The sequence below is a fragment of the Clarias gariepinus genome, chromosome 18, assembly GCF_024256425.1.
Source record: "Clarias gariepinus isolate MV-2021 ecotype Netherlands chromosome 18, CGAR_prim_01v2, whole genome shotgun sequence".
NCBI lineage: Eukaryota > Metazoa > Chordata > Actinopteri > Siluriformes > Clariidae > Clarias > Clarias gariepinus.
In genome coordinates, this window is record NC_071117.1 from 7,155,250 (window position 1) to 7,172,974 (window position 17,725).

General features: G+C 39.8%; 1 protein-coding gene across 1 annotated transcript in view; it reads right to left on the minus strand.

Annotated features, from left to right (window-relative positions):
• Positions 1-1,578: 1,578 nt before the first annotated feature.
• Positions 1,579-17,725, minus strand: part of LOC128506542 (complement C3-like) — a 39,347-nt gene continuing 23,200 nt past the window's right edge. The window contains exons 35-42 of the mRNA XM_053477038.1: positions 17,450-17,540; positions 17,237-17,326; positions 17,049-17,154; positions 16,859-16,954; positions 11,720-11,800; positions 10,658-10,741; positions 1,921-2,056; positions 1,579-1,784 (exon numbers count right to left, since the gene is read on the minus strand). Of these exons, the coding sequence (XP_053333013.1) occupies positions 1,643-1,784; positions 1,921-2,056; positions 10,658-10,741; positions 11,720-11,800; positions 16,859-16,954; positions 17,049-17,154; positions 17,237-17,326; positions 17,450-17,540 (826 nt within the window). The 3' untranslated portion in view covers positions 1,579-1,642. The remainder of the gene's footprint in view (positions 1,785-1,920; positions 2,057-10,657; positions 10,742-11,719; positions 11,801-16,858; positions 16,955-17,048; positions 17,155-17,236; positions 17,327-17,449; positions 17,541-17,725) is intronic.

Consider the following 17,725-nt stretch of genomic DNA (forward strand, 5'->3'; position numbering starts at 1 on the left):
ACGTCTGGAGTCGTGAGTAACACTGTGAACACTTGTGAATAACATGCACGTACAGTAAGATATAATCATTCCATTCATTATTATTTAATAATTGTCAAATTGCTGCAGTATGTGGCATGTGCTCCTATGAAAAATATAATAACATTGGATGGAAACTCCACTTTATTTTAGGTAATGTATTGGGACAAGGTAAAACATTATAATATGCTGTAAATAGTAGAATAAAATACAATAACAAAATACAAAATAATTTTTATTTTATTACTAAATAATATTTTTTATAATTAATTAAAATTATTAGAAGACTTTTAAACTCAATGATGGTTCCTGATTTTTTTTTTTTTCTACATTTTAAAGGAATGCTGAAGGCGTCCAAAAAAATGCATTAATCTCCTTTGAACAGTTAATGGTGAGATGTTTCTGCTACTTCTGCTCTGTAACGCCTCTAATCTGAGGTGCTGTTAATTGGTCATTTTTCAGGCTGATAACTCTAAATGAACTTCTCGTCTGAGGCAGAGGTAGGTTTTGGTCTCGTTCTCCTGGGACGGCCTTCATGAGAGCCAGTTTCATTATGGTGCTTGACGGATTTTGCAAATGCACTTGACAATACTGTTCTTGCAAGAATTATTACAGAAAGGCTGACATCTGTGTCCTAAAATAACAACTAACTGTTGTTTTTGTTGTTTTACATAATTACCTAATTCCATATGTGTTATTTTATAGTTTTGAAATCCCCAGTATTGTTGTAGAATGTAGAAAATAAATCACTAAACAAAAACAAAGAAATTTTCAAGTGACCCCAAACTTTTGAACAGTAGTGAACATCAAAGGTGAGAAGAGGGATTACAGTAACTGAGCGCATTGTATATACTGTAACTGAAAACTTCCTTTTGTAAAGTAAAAGTACAAGCTGCGGGTTTCCGCACGGCAACAAACAGCTTTATTTCAGTCATAAATTCACAATGACATTCCAGCTATTATTTCTTCCATCCATGATAAAATAATGGATGAAATAATGATTCAATGCTTTACACACACACACACACACACACACACACACACACATATATATATATATATATATATATATATATATATATATATATATATATTTATATTGTTCAGTCATGTCTGTCATGTCTGTTGGCATATTCACGAATCAGGACATTTGCATAGTTAGCACTATCAGATAGCTAACTATCAGGAAATTAATTTTAAGAATATTTAAACTGAGGCATTGCCATGTCTTTTATTGTTTTGTCCCTGTTAAGACATAAATTATAAGAAACTTACTATGAATTTCAAAGCACAAATTTGTGCATCTCATATCATCATTATGAAAATAATATGAAGCACATATACACACATTCATTATAAGAGATCTGTTGTAAAACAAAATAAAATTCATGTTTGCTTCAGCATTAAAAAAAACAAAATTGTTTTAGGCTAACTAATTATACATTATATCGTTGTACTTTAAGATAAAGTCCTTCCATGCGCCATCTGGTGGATATTCAGTGAAGCACAACACATTTATTTAAATTCCCGAAGTTGCTTGCGGCAATCGGCAGCATGCCACGCGCCAAATTGCGTCATCTTGCGGAAAAAAAGGTGCATTCCTAATGGCCACATCTGTACATGCCTATGTAGTGCATCTAAATTCGGTAAGCATTTGAGCCAATGAGTTGATGCCAATGTAGGTGTCTTTGTATTTTTGGGTTTGTCCTTCCTGCTCTGTTGGCCAGTATTCAATCCATGTCTGCTCACCCAAGATGTACTGCAACCTGACAAATTGAAAATTATACAAATGAGGGTCCAATCAAGCAGGATTCAAAATTACAGAAACTCATGTTTGACCTCTTTCACTACACTAATTTTATCCCATGATGCCCTTGGTGATTAGTTGATGAGTTAACATACTTTCCGTCTATCCTTGGTAGGTCAATGCTTCGGCCCATGATGAGGTAACTCTTGCCTTGTTCAAATCCAAAAAAATCCCTGCAGTTAGCATGACCCATGAAGCTCCTCACTTTGTCATGTACATCTTGTTCAGAACCTGTTGAATAAAACCCAAACACATGAATTTTGATGGAAATGCCTTATCTTAAGAGATAACCTGGAAATTTCCTTGTCTCTATCTTTTGTAAAATAATTCTGAAGGTGTCCAAAATATTCAATAATGTCCTTTAAACTGTTGATATTGAGATCTGTCTATACAGTACTTGTGCTCTGTAAAGCATTGAGCTTGATGGGTTTTGCAAATTCGCTGACCTTCCTGTTTTAAAATAACAATTGGTTATTAGTACAGTGGAACCTCGGATTACAAGTAACGCGGTTTATGAGTGTTCCAAAAAGGAGCAAGGATTTTTAATAAATTTTGACTTAAAAACGAGCATTGTTTTGGTTTACGAGGACCGAGTATCATGTATCACGCATGCGCTACTTGTTTTGACACCAAGCCTTGCGTCATCACAACTAAGCCAACGGTTTTTCTCTCTCTTGCGGTGCAGAATTGTAAGTATTCGTCTCCCCTGCACGGTGAATACACACACGCGCGTTGTGTGTGTGTGTAATGTGCGCGCACACACACACACACACACACACATTAACGGAGAGACCGTTTTTAAAACCCGTAAAAAATTAGCAAGGAACATCGGTAGTCACACTTGTGTGAGCGCATACTAACGGAATAATAATAAAATAAAAAAATTAAATTAAATTAAAATTTAAATAAAATTAGCTAGGGGTTTGTTCTTTGTACGTCGCTTGACACATCCGAGATGATCTGACACATCCAAGATGAGATCATCGTGCTAATTACGATCCGGCTAAGTTGGTTCTTCGAGCTCACATGTTGTTATGATTAGTATAGCTGGATTGAGTTGTCTAGGATTATTGCGCGTTCGTGCGTTGGTTTAAAAGGCGATATGCATCGACAATAGAAACACTGATCACAAGCCCTTTGATTGGTTGACGAAATGACCAGAGAGCTGTTAAATTTTTTTTGTAACACGTGTTATGCGCTGAAATGCTCCCCTGCCATGGATATATATATATATATATATATATATATATATATATATATATATATATATATATATATATATACACTCAGCAAAAAAGAAACTTATAGAAACTTATTATAAAATAAATGTATAGGTTTATTATTAAATATTATTTTATTATTATGATAAACCCTAGGCACGAGACAGTCATCAACACCATTAATACAAATTCTTGTATAATGTTTATTTTGTGACACATTTATTTTTCAGGGGTTTGTCATGAATATGCAAATAAATAATTATATATAATAAAAATAAATATTTTTTAAATTATAACTTATATAAACTAAACAAATTTTATTATAACAAACAATATAAAAGTATACATGTATTTAAAAAAATATTAATATTTTTTCATATACAACATATTTATTTTCATATTGCTTATTTTATTTTATTGTCTTATGTAATTTGTAAACCATAAACCTATAAATTTATGTTCTAATATAATAATTAATAGCAATTATGTGTGTGTGTGGGGGTCCATGGCAGGGGGGCATTTCAGCGCATAACACGTGTTACAAAAAAAAAATTGAGCCGCTCTTTTTCCATTTCGTCAACCAATCGCAGGGCTTGTGATCAGTGTTTCTACTGTCGATGCATATCGCCTTTTAAACCAACGCACGAACGCGCAATAATCCTAGACAACTCAATCCAGCTATACTAATCATCAACAACAGGTAAGCTCGAAGAACCAATTTAGCCGGATTATAATTAGCACGATGATCTCATCTTAGATGTGTCAGTTCATCTCGAATGTGTCAAGCAACGTACGAAGAACGGACCCCTGATTAATTTTGTTAAATTAATAATAATAAATAAATTTTCCCTCTGCATTTCCTGCCTGTGCAGTTACTCGTGCCCAGTCAAAGAAATTTGGGGAGGTAGTGGATCTTTCAAACTCCTTTCTAATTAATGAACCTGACCCTGTAGAGTGTGTTTTGTCCATAGCTCCAGACCCTGACGCTGTAGACTCTGAAGGATTAACTTCTGAAGCTCCTCATAAGGCAGGTAGGGAGCACTTATCTGCTGCACAAAAAGCAGACCCTTCCCTAGCAAAGTGCATATTGGCTGCAAACAGCACTTCTAAAGTGCCTAATACAGGGGTGGTTTACTTCTGGGAACATGGGTTGTTAATGCGTAGATGGAAGCCCCAGCAAGAGGATTTAGGTTGGCAGGAAGTGCGGCAGATTGTCTTACCTGCTAGTTATCGACAGCAAGTCTTGAAACTCGCCCATGAAAATGTCTTGTCTGGTCATGTAGGGATAACAAAAACCTACCAACGCATTACAAGGTACTTTTTCTGGCCTGGTATTAAGTCAGCCGTGGCCAAGTTCTGTAAATCCTGTCACATATGTCAAATAGCAGGTCAACCCAATCAGAAAATTCCACCTGCACCTCTATGCCCTATCCCAGCTGTGGGTGAGCCGTTTGAACGCTTAATTGTTGACTGTGTTGGACCATTGCCCAAAGCTAAATCAGGTCACCAATATATTTTGACTATCATGTGTGCTGCAACTCGCTTCCCTGAGGCTATTCCCATACGCACTCTGAAATCTAAGGTTGTTGTGAAGGAGTTGCTTAGATTTTGTACAACTTTTGGATTGCCAAAAGTAATTCAGAGTGATCAAGGGACAAACTTCACTTCTAAGGTTTTTAAACAATCTCTTGAAACACTTGGCATAAATCACCAAATGTCAACTGCGTACCACCCTGAGAGTAAAGGGGCACTCGAAAGGTTTCATCAAACCTTGAAAAATCTGCTGCATCGATATTGTATAGAGACTGGGAAAGACTGGGTGGAGGGTCTTCCTTTCCTGATGTGTGCAATAAGAGAGTTGGTGCAAGAATCCCTTGGCTTCAGCCCCTCTGAACTTGTTTTTGGCCACACAGTTCGTGGCCCTTTAAAGTTGCTAAGTGAACAGTTGCTGAATCAAAGTTCTAAACCCATTCCTGTCGATGACTGTCACTTCTATCCGTGAGAGGCTGCACAAAGCACAAAATCTTGCCAAACTTCATCTTTCCACTGCTCAAACTAAGATGAAGGCTCATTTTGACAAGAAGTCGGTAAAAAGAGACTTTCAGCCGGGCAATCCTGTGCTGGTTTTACTTCCATCCCCTGGTACTATGTCGCATGCAAGGTTCTCCGGGCCATATCTGGTCGAAAAGAAGTTGAATGAGACAAACTTTCTTGTTGCCACTCCTGACAGAAAGTGTAAAAGCCGTGTCTGTCATGTAAACAGACTGAAGTCCTATGTGGATAGGGCTTCCTCTGAAATGTCTGGGGGTCAGGCTAAGAATTCTCAATTGCCTGCCTCTATTGCCACTGTGGGTGTAGTGGCAAACTACTCTTTAGAAGAGGATGGTTTGATGAACAGTGACGTTCCCCTTTCCTCTACTCATTTAAAGAACTCGGTCATCCTGAAGGAACTGCCACAGTTTCTCTCTCATTTGGATGAGAAACAGTTTAAGAATTTAACCAAGTTGTTGAATGCCTTTCCTACCTTATTTAGTGATGTTCCAGGTAGAACCACAGTGTGTGTTCATGACATTGATGTTGGGGATGCTACCCCTATTAAGCAGCATCCTTACAGGGTAAATCCACAGAAACGAATGATCATGCAGACGGAGGTTGAATATATGCTGCATCATGACATTGCTGTGCACAGCCAAAGTCCATGGAGCTCTCCTTGCTTGCTTGTCCCAAAGCCTGATAATACTTTTCGGTTTTGCACTGATTATCGAAAGGTCAACAATGTAAAGAAACCTGACTCATTCCCCCTTCCTAGAATGGAAGATTGTGTAGACCGAGTAGGGGTAGCGAAATATGTCACCAAACTGGATTTGCTAAAAGGCTATTGGCAAGTGCCTCTTACAGCACGTGCCTCCGAAGTTTCTGCATTTGTCACCCCTGATAGTTTCTTACAGTACAAAGTACTAGCATTTGGGATGCGAAATGCACCTGCTACATTTCAACGCATGATGCATCAGATACTATCAGATGTGCCAAATAGTGAAGTGTACTGTATCTGGATGATATTGTAGTGCATTCAGATAACTGGACAGACCACCTAAGGACCATTGAAAAGGTTTTCAAGCGCCTGGCTGCAGCTTCATTAACCCTGAACCTTGCCAAATGTGAATTTGCAAAAGGAGTCGTCACCTACTTGGGTAAACAGGTAGGCCATGGAATGGTTAAACCTGTTGAGGCAAAGATTTCAGCCATCCTTGAATTCCCTGTGCCTTGCAACAAACGTGAACTGAGACGTTTCCTAGGTATGACAGGATACTACCGAAGTTTTTGTCCCAATTTCTCTACCCTTGACTCACAGATCTCCTCAGTATCAATCGAAAGTTCTTATGGAACAAGGATTGTCAGCTGGCATTTGAAGCTGCCAAAGATCTGCTTTGTCATGCACCTGTCCTATCTGCTCCAAACTTCAAAGTACCCTTTAGGCTGCAAGTAGATGCAAGCGCTGTAGGAGCGGGAGCAGTCCTGCTACAGGAAGATAAATACCATATTGAACATCCTGTGTCCTATTTCTCTAAAAAGTTCTCAAAAACACAACGAAACTATAGTGTAATTGAAAAGGAGGCATTAGCATTGTTGTTTGCTTTACAGCATTTTGATGTGTATTTGGGAAGTAATTCCAATCCAATCATTGTGTACACTGACCATAACCCTCTAGTGTTTCTTTCTCGAATGTCAGGTTCCAACCAAAGATTGCTGCGATGGTCTCTTGCTGTCCAAGGATACAATCTGGACATTCGTCACAAGAAAGGTTCTGAAAATGTTATGGCCGATGCTCTTTCGAGAGTATGAGATTGTTTCTTGTTGACCCTTTCACAGCTGCGCTGAGTAGTGGATGTGTGTGTATGTGTGGGGGGGTGTTAACTACAAACTTTTGGTTTGTGTTCTTGGTGGTGGGGGTGTTGCATCCCTAGGAATGTATGCATATTAATATTCATTTGGGGTGTTGTTTTTTCCCGCCCTTTGGGTGTGGCTGTCTGGTTCCTGTGCTGTGCTCTCTCACTCTCTGCTTGCTTGGCAGTTAAATGCTCCCAGGTGATGCCAATCAGAGGGTGGCTACAGACGGTGCTACAAAAGATCAGTGCACGCATTCCCGAGGAGAAGCTCACTTCTCCCCTGCTCCAGAATTGTGTTAGGGGGCCTGCTATCAATATAATTGTTGTTGTGGTGCAAGTATCAATGACTATAGATAATGGATCACTGAGTAGGTTGTGTGTTTATTTTCTATAGTTGGTGCAACCTACTTTAATATATATTTTCTCTTTGTTAAAGGTACTAAGAGGTATTGTAACTTTGTTTCTTTTTATTATAGTTAAATGGGAAGCATAGGGAGAGGGTGCCCTTTTATTTTCCTTACACCATGTTTATCCCTGTTTTTCAGCTAGTAAGGGAGTGGAGGAAAGCCTTTGTTGATTATTTCTTTTATTTTACTCTGTTAGGTTATTTAGTACTCCCTCAAACAGCAATAAGTGTGTTTTGTTTATGTTGGCCTTGACCCTCTCCTGAAATCATTTATTTCTCCCATCTTTTTAGTAAATAAACCCTTGCTTAATTATTAAAAGTGTTGTTGCATTTCTGGGGCAGTGGACTGAAGTGATCCTTCCACATTTTTGTTAATTTCTTCCTTATAAGTTTTATTTCTTTTGTTACCCTCACTCCCACCCCTGGACGTAAGGGAGAGGGATGTAACAAAGTATACATGTATTTAAAAAAATATTAATATTTTTTCATATACAACATATTTATTTTCATATTGCTTATTTTATTTTATTGTCTTATGTAATTTGTAAACCATAAACCTATAAATTTATGTTCTTATATAATAATTAATAGCAATTATGTGTGTGTGTGGGGGTCCATGGCAGGGGGGCATTTCAGCGCATAACACGTGTTACAAAAAAAAAAATTGAGCCGCTCTTTTTCCATTTCGTCAACCAATCGCAGGACTTGTGATCAGTGTTTCTACTGTCGATGCATATCGCCTTTTAAAACAACGCACGAACGCGCAATAATCCTATACAACTCAATCCAGCTATACTAATCATCAACAACAGGTGAGCTCGAAGAACCAATTTAGCCGGATTATAATTAGCACGATGATCTCATCTTAGATGTGTCAGTTCATCTCGAATGTGTCAAGCAACGTACGAAGAACGGACCCCTGATTAATTTTGTTTTTTGTTGTTGTTGTTTTACTTTACAGCAGCGATTTTGTTGGTATGCGCTCACGTGAGTGTGATTAGCGATGTTCCTTGCTAATTTTTAAACAGTTTTAAGAACGGACTCTCCGTTAATGTGTGTGTGTTTACATGCACATTACACACACACACACACACACACACACACACAGTGCCTGCATGCACAAACGGAAACACTTGTGTCTGAATTTGTTTTTACGTTTTTTTTTTTAAGGGTAAAATGCAGGTTAATTTGTTTTATTTTTACTTTATATTTTGTGTTAATTATTTTTATGTAGGTATTTTTTTGGGCTGTAGAATGAATAATTTGAGTTTCCATTATTTCCTATGGGGAAATTTAATTTGGTTTACGAGTGTTTTGGAATACGAGCCCACTTCCGGAACGAATTATGCTCGTAATCTGAGGTTCCATTATACTTGATTACTTAATTCCATATTTGTTATTTATTAATTTTAAAATCTCTAGTATTTAAAAGTGATTATGAAATTTTCTTTGTCTCTTTTTGAGTGTTACCACATACTACATAATATTTAAAAAGTCAGAGTGCCATGTACTATAGCTTCTATGGCATGTGTCTGTATTTTGCAGCCATAGCCTACTAGTCTACTGGCCTCCAAATCTTAATTCTGTAAGCAGTGTGCGTGTTATTCAAGTTAACTCAGCCCACACGTTTACATGTCAAAAGTCACTAAGTATTTGGACAGGATATAATTTCTGTCATTTGTCTCTGCACATCACTAAAATGAATTGCAACTAAGCAGTCAAGATTTAATTGATGTGCAGTCTTATATTTAATTCAAAAGGTTTAAAACTATTCCATTTAGGCATTATGTCTTTGTTTTCACAGGCTCAAATATAATTGGACAAATTATAATTAATTTAAATATACTACTTGGTCAAAAAATAACTGGTTGGTTTAAATAAGCAAAGATTTAAGAACTTGTATTGTGATCCTTGCTGCATTGGGTAATATGCTCTACCTGCAACATTTATTTATTTATTTATTTATTTATTTCATTATTTTAACCCTAACTTTGGCAGGTAGGTTCTTAAACAGCAATGCCTGAAGACATTGTGATTGTGAAAGGGAAAAATAAAGAAAGATAAAAAATGTTTCCCGAAGATTTGAATTATTGTCCTGAATCAAATGAAGAAAACAGCTTATGCGATTGCTGAGAAAATCTAGCACCACAGCAATTTGCCAATGATTAAACAATAATTAATAAAACAATACAAGGCTTTCTATTATTCATTCATAATTGATGAACATGTTTAATAGTCTTAATTCATCAACATATCAATATATGCATGATTAAATCATTAGTATAAATACTTGTACAAATAAAAAGTCCATAAGTTTGTGTAAATTCAGGAAAAAATAAACTCTTCGTATCCTACCCAGCCTACTTAGAAACTAACTATACATTTACTCATATAAAGATTAACTAATTTAATATTAGACTTCAGATCATATAATGCACATAGATTAATAATACACTGAAAAACATATGAGTTATAACGTCGTATTTTTATGTTTGCAATATTTAACAGATACACTTATCCAGAGCACGGTATAAAGTTGCTTTAGAAACTTTTTTTTTTATGTAAAAAAATGTTTTATTGAAAAAATCTAATGCAGGTTTGTGGATGTTAATCCATGCAGATGAGCTGTGCCAAGCCTTATCATTTCAAGATTCAAGATTTAAATAACTTCATTAATCCCAGAGGGAAATTGATTAAATTGCCTTTATGAGTATGTACACAAAGATGGGGAAAAAAAAACATGCATTATGTAAATTCAAATCATGAAAATACAAATTCCATGGACCATGCATGAAATGTAAATTATAAAAAATGAGTCAGAGAAAAATCAGTATTTTTCTGGCCAAAGCAATTTGTGGTAATTTCATGTAGACAATTGTGCATTTATTAAATTTAAATCATGAAACCAGTATTGTAAATCAAACCCAACCAAGGCTGGCGTGTATTGTTATGACTTGTACATCCATCTGCAACGATGAATTTTATTCGGCATTTCCTAAACTTGTGAAAACCTGGCAGAATTTTTGTTCGTTTGTTTGGTCTGATGTATGCAAACACATACACATAGCTTCTGTAAGAAAAACATAAACCGAGTGCAAAAGATGTGGAATATCTGATAAACAAGCCGGTTTGGGTTATCTTTTACTTTATAGCAGCTGTTACCAGCCTTTCTTTGTGATGTCACATTGCATAATGAATTGAAAACCTTATGGTTATACATAATCCTGGCATTGGTTTAATGCATACCTTTTGGTGTGAGTAAAGCACTGTTAGAGATATAGTACTGTAATCTACAGTCATACACTCAAATAACACATACCTTTTTTAAGGACCTTTTCAATCTTCATTTCATAGAAATCTGTGTTTGGGCTCAGATCCAGATTCAGAACTTTGACTTTGTAAACTACAAAATACATGCAGTAAAACAATATTATAATATATATATATATATATATATATATATATATATATATATATATACATACATACAGTACATACTCAGCAAAAAAAAAAACTTCCTCGGACTTTCAACTGTTTTTACTTTCAGTAAACTTAATGTGTAAATATTTGTATGAACACTAAAAGAGTCAACACCATAAGACATAAACTAAAAATGTTTCCCAATGTGTCCCTAAATGAAGGGAGGCTCAAAATCAAAAGTACCAGTCAGTATCTGGTGTGGCCACCAGCTGCTTGAAGTACTGCAGTGCATCTCCTCCTCATGGACTGCCTATTGTGGACAGTCTGAGCACTGATGGAGGGATTGTGTGTTCCTGGTGTGACTCGGGCAGTTGTTGTGGCCATCCTGTACCTGTCACGCAGGTGTGATATTCGGATGTACCGATCCTGTGCAGGCGTTGTTACACGTGGTCTTTCACTGCGAGGATGATCAGCTGTCCTTCCTGTCTCCCTGTAGTGCCGTCTTAGGTGTCTCACAGTGCGGACATGGCGATTTATCACCCTAGCCACATCAGTAGTCCTCATGCCTCCCTGCAGCATGCCTAATGCACGTTCACGCAGATGAGCAGGGACCCTGGGCATCTTTCTTTGGGTGTTTTTCACAGTCGGTAGACAAATCTCTTTAGTGTCCTGCGTTTTTAGAACTGTGACCTTAAATGCCTACTTTCTGTAAGCTGTTAAGGTCTTAACGACCATTCCACAGGTGCATGTTAATTAATTGATTATGGTTAATTGAACATGCATGGAAAACATTGTTTAAACCCTTTACAATGAAGATTTGTAAAGTTATTTGGATTTTTACAACATTATTGTTGAAATACACAGTCCTGAAAAAGGGACGTTTCTTTTTTTGCTGAGTATATATGTTTTTCATATTCACTATTGTTTTCATGTGTGTGATGTGCAATAGTGAAGTGTTTACCATAATCCATGCCGACATCACAAGCTTTCTTCTCACGCTCTTTCTCATCAATTTTCTCTTTCTTCTGGATACTGCAGTTTTCTGTTATAGGGAGACCATTTTTTTTAATTCATTTTCACAAATATGAACCCCCTCACCTCCATAGCTTAATTATTTAAATTTAACCACATAGTGGTTGTCAGAGATAACCCCCTTGGAGGGCGCTCTGTACCCACGGACTACTTTCTGATTTATTTTATAGTTGCTTATTGTTCCTAGTTTCACAGTCCAATCTTGTATCATTCATATCCTTAACTGTGTATCATATCAGGCTCCACACCCTTAATTGATGCAATATCTGTGGTCTTCATAGGCTTGTGACTTTGTGACTGCATAGACCATGAAGACTGGAGTGAAATGACATTGTCTTCTTTACAGATGAATTAATTACCTAAGTCCACAGCTGTTTATGACCTTAACATCACATGAATGTAATAGGAAGCATTACTTATCTATAAAATCAAAACGAAATGTTAAAATGTATATATATATATATATATATATATATATATATATATATATATATATATATATATATATATATATTTTATATATATTTGGGGGGGGGGCTATGATGGATCTGACTACCAAAGAGGAGCATGCATGATCAAGAAATGACAGAGAACTCTGTGAGACTCTTTGACGGAGGTCAAACAGCAACAGCAAACACACAAGGCAACTAAACTTTGCAGGCAGCCACCTTGTGTTGTGGCGGCAAGCCAGAAATGGTATGGAGCACATGGGAGAGAAAGATACAAGATCCCACAATACTCTCTGGAAGGACAGTGCAGAGTGAGCAATGCAGCAGAGCAGGGCAGGTTCCCAGCTGGTCACAAGGCATGCTCCCTTTAAAACACTGCAAAGATGAATCCAAAGGCAGTTGGTTAGGAGCAATAGTGGCAGCTACACGCTATTTAGTAGCATGCAAGTGAGATCATTATATAAATATATGGACACATGTTGCACTGCACTACCAGCTTTGCATGAAGTAGAATGGATGCAGGATCTCCTGAATTAAGGAATTGCACTTACTGTATCCCCCTGCTATTCTGGCTTGCCTTGTCCCAAGCCCCATTCCATTCCCCATGAACTAGTTTAGCTTAGTTTCTGTTCCAAGCCCCACTTTTACCTGCTTACCAAGACCCAATTACATCCTTACAATAAATTCCTGCTCCATCGCAAGCCCCATGCTTGGACTGACAAGAATTCCCTGACAAGAATTGCTTGGACTGACAAGAAATAGAACTAGAAATAAAAATAGAAATATGATGTACAAAATAGAAATATACTGTGCAAATTGAAATATACTGTACGGTGTGTGCAAATATGCATAGAGCAAAGTGTCTTAGTGCAGAGGTTATTAAAGTGTCTTTGTGCACTGGTCCAGGATGTAAACGTAAAACTGTAAAATGTAGTGTAGTTGTGAAGGTAGGTGTGCAAGGTTACTAAAGTGTCTTTGTGCAATGGTCCAGGATGTAACGTATGACATGTAGTGTATATATGAAGGAAGGTGAGCGTGTAATTGTCCATAGTGTTCATGGATGTAAGAAGATTGATAGATTTGACCAATTATGAAAATATTGTGTAGTTCTGCATAGTGGTGTGGTTGTGGTTGAGAGACCTTATCGCCTGCGGGAAGAAGCTCCTCCTCAGTCTCTCTGTGTTGGCCTTCAAGGAGCGGAATCGCTTTCCAGACCGCAACAGAGTAAACAGTCCGTTATTGGGGTGGCTGAGGTCCTTTACGATCTTCCTGGCCTTGGTCAAGCACCGCTTGCTGTAAATCGATTGCAGGTCAGGGAGCTCGATGCGGATAATGCGCTCAGCTGATCGCACCACCCTCTGTAGAGCTCGTCTGTCCTGCATGGTGCTGTTCCCGAACCAGGCCGTGATATTTCCCGTCAGGATGCTCTCGATGGTGCAGGAGTAGAAGTTCCTGAGCACCTTGGAGGGCAGTCTAAAGTCTCTCAAGCGTCTGAGGTGGTAGAGACGCTGTCGGGCCTTTTTTACCACGGTGTTGATGTGACAGGACCATGCCAGGTCCTGCGTGATGTGAACACCGAGGTATCTGAAGCTGTCCACTCTCTCCACTGGGCTCCTGTTGATGACGGGGGTCTGGTAGTTCCTCACCTGCTTTGTACTAAAGTCCACTATCAGCTCCTTTGTCTTACTGACGTTCAGGAGGAGATTGTTTCTCTGGCACCAGTTCTCCAGATTTCCAACCTCCTCCAGGTAGGCCGTCTCATCGTTGTTCGTGATCAGGCCCACCACAACAGTGTCGTCAGCAAACTTGATGATGGTGGTGGAGCTGGTAGTGGCCACGCAGTCGTGGGTGTACAGAGAGTACAGCAGGGGGCTCAGAACACAACCCTGGGGGGCTCCAGTGCTGAGAGTGAGGGAGGCTGAGACATGTCCGCCCATCCTTACTGCCTGTGCTCTGCCAGTTAGGAAGTTGGAGATCCACTGACATATAGATGAGCTGAGTCCCAGGTGCTCCAGCTTGGTGGTAAGTGTGGAGGGAATTATGGTATTAAATGCAGAACTGTAGTCGATGAAGAGCATTTTCACATAATTCCCCCTCCGAGTGTCCAGGTGAGTGAGAGATGTATGGAGGAGATGAGAGATTGCATCGTCCGTGGAACGGTTTGGACGATAAGCAAACTGTAGTGGGTCGAGTGTGTCTGGTAGTGAAGAGATGGTGAAGTCTCTGACCAGGCGTTCAAAGCACTTCATCACTACTGAAGTGAGGGCTACAGGGCGATAATCATTGAGGGTAGCAGGATGAGGTTTCTTTGGGACAGGAACAATAATGGACTCTTTGAAGCATGTGGGGATCACCGACTGAGATAAAGAGATGTTAAATATCTCAGTGAACACAGGTGCTAGCTGGTCTGCGCAGGCTTTGAGAATACGGCCTGAGATGCCGTCTGGTCCTGCTGCTTTCCTGGTGTTCACTCTCTTGAAGGCTCTCCTCACGTCATGCTCGGTGATGATGAACGCGCTTCCGGTGCTGGCAGTGACTTCCTGTCTGCAGCCGTTAGCGCCGCTAGCATTAGCATCGCTAGCGTCCTTAGCTGCAGCCTCGAAGCGAGCATAGAAAGTGTTCAGCTCGTCTGCCAGAGACACGTCTGCGTTTATCATACCGGATGTTGGTGCTTTATAATCCGTTATTGTCCTTAGTCCCTGCCACAGGCTCCTAGAGTCACTCTGTTGGAGCTGTGACTCTAGTTTCCTCCCGTAGCGCTGCTTCGCCTCTTTCACCGCCTTCCGGACGCTGTATGACGCAGCCTTGTACGGTTCCATGTCCCCCGACGCGAGTCCCGTGTTGTAGGCAGCGGTGCGAGATCTCAGAGCGTCGCGGATGGTTTTATCCACCCACGGCTTCTGGTTGGGAAACGTTTTAATAGTCTTTTTTTCTACGGTATCGTCCGCTAATTTCCCGATGAATCCCACAACCGCTTCCGTAAACACGCTGACGTCACCATCGGAGCTGTTTCTGAACATGTCCCAGTCTGCGTCATCGAGTGCGTCCTGTAACGCGGCCACCGATTGGTCCGTCCAGCGCGCGACCTCCCTCTGAACCGGAACTTCCTGTTTCAGCCTTTGTTTGTATTTTGGCATGAGGAAGATGGCGGCATGGTCGGATTTACCAAACGGTGGACAAGATTGTGCCTTGTAACCGTCCTTGACTGTGGTGTAGCAATGATCCAGTGTCCTTTCGCCCCTGGTGGGGCAGGTGATGTGCTGATAAAAGTTTGGCGCTGCACGTTTGAGGTTGGCACTATTAAAGTCCCCCGCCACAATAAGCGCAGCGTCCCGGTGTTGTGTTTGTTGTTGTGTGAGTGCCTCATGCAGCTCGCATAAGGCAGTGTCCGTGTCCGCTTGTGGTGGAATATAAACGGCGCTGATTATGACCGATGTAAACTCCCGAGGAAGGTAAAAAGGACGACACAGGATGGACAGTAGTTCCAGGTTTGGTGTGCAGGAGCGTGTGAGAGGAACAACGCTCGCGCTGTTGCACCAGCTGCTGTTCACCATTAAACACACGCCGCCTCCCCTTGACTTCCCCGAGTCCCGCGTCCTGTCCATGCGGTGAACCGAGAAGAACTCGGCCGGCTGGATGGCGTGGTCCGGCACCGCTGGGTTCAGCCATGTCTCGGTGAAGCAGAGGAGATTGCAGTCCCGAATGTCTCTCTGGAACTTTACCCTGGCCCTGAGGTCATCGAGCTTGTTTTCCAGTGACTGGACGTTGGCGAGCAGGATGCTAGGCAGAGGTGTGCGGTGTGCACATGCTCTCAGCCTGTTCCTGACGCCGGCTCGTTTCCCTCGGGGCCGCCGCTTCGCGTCGCGTCCTTTGTTGTCCCTCAGGATCTCACTCGGCCAGCTCGGATCCGGAGTTAAAAACGTCGAATTGTGAGTACATTGTATACCAATAGAAACAAGAGTGTCTCTATCATAACTAATGTACCCCATGGTGGTAATTTTGCCGGTTTTAAAACGCTGTAAACTAACTTAAAGAACAAAAACAAAGAAAAGGTGGTCGGAGCAGTCGTGACGGCAGCCGACCTCACCGGCGCCATCTTGAATCAAGAACCACAGGCCACAGGCCACAGGCTCTCTGCTGGAAAATGAGAAGATGCCCCACCAGAAAGAAATGTCCTGAGCCACCTGTGGCTCTCTGAAGTAGTGCCTTTTTTGGAGGGAGGGGTTCTGTCAGGGAGTAGCACCCATTGATTATGTTGTATTCTCTGTGGTTTTGGGACTCTTGCTTTGAAGCTGCTCATTGTTACTAATTTCACACTGATGTATCACAAATATCTTTAGTCGTAATTAGAAATATTATTTAAGCACTAATCTCATTTAGTGTCCTTGTCATACATTTGTTAAAATATAAACTGTTGCTAAATAGGTGGATTCTTTTTTATTATTGTAAAAAAAAAATGTCTGACCATCTGCAGTCCCTACAAACCCAAATATCCCATTGGTGATTTTTTTTTCTTTAGATAAAAAGTGAGATTAGCTGTTGGAATCAGAATTTATGAGATGTTTTCCTTATACCTTTCTCTTATACTGATTGTATTTATCAGCTGTGAATGTGTGTACCTTCAGCACACTGACACAGACCCTCCCGGTCACTGCACAATCTGTTTAGGGCTCCATCTTTCTTTACAGGATGGTAGAACTTCACACAGCGTTCCCCTATGAAAAATGCAAACATTAACCTAAGTGACGGTGTGGACTTGGTTGGATCTGTATTTGTGTACGTGTGTATGAGTGTATGCACACCAGTTACCTGGAGAATAATACTCATACACGGTGACACCAGCAGGTTGGAGCAAAGCTACGTTGATTATCTTGTGCACTCTAAAAACAACCCGGTCTGGTCTAGTGTGCGATACCTGACAGGAGAGCAAATCAGCTTCACCACAACACTTTTAATGACACTTTTATAATGCAAATGTAAAAAAATAGTTAAGATACCTTATCTAAATAAATGATGAGGGAGCCTCGTTCTGAAAGCTGCGTATCCATCTCAAACTTCTGAATGTATTTATCTCTTCCACTGGTTAGCTGAGATGAGAATATATAGGTCTCAGACATGTTCCCCATTTCAAAGTGTTTATATGCTTATTGTCCCGGTATTACTGTCACAAGGGCAGAACTATCTGTAACATCTGCCAGATTTCTGCTTACTTCTGTAAGGTCATTTTCATCCACTACAAATCCTGTCAGTAAGCCAATATCCAAAACAGTCATGGTGGCATATCTGTTTGCATCCCTAAACCTGGATTGATAGATTAAAACATGGGGAAAAAGTTAATTCATTATTTAGAACACCTGCATACATATTTATTTATACAACTAAAATCATCATGTGGCAACAGAGCAAGATACTAAATATAAAAAATATGCAGATACAGTCCAGCATAAACACACTTATTCTGCAGACAGAAATGCCTTGATGAGTGA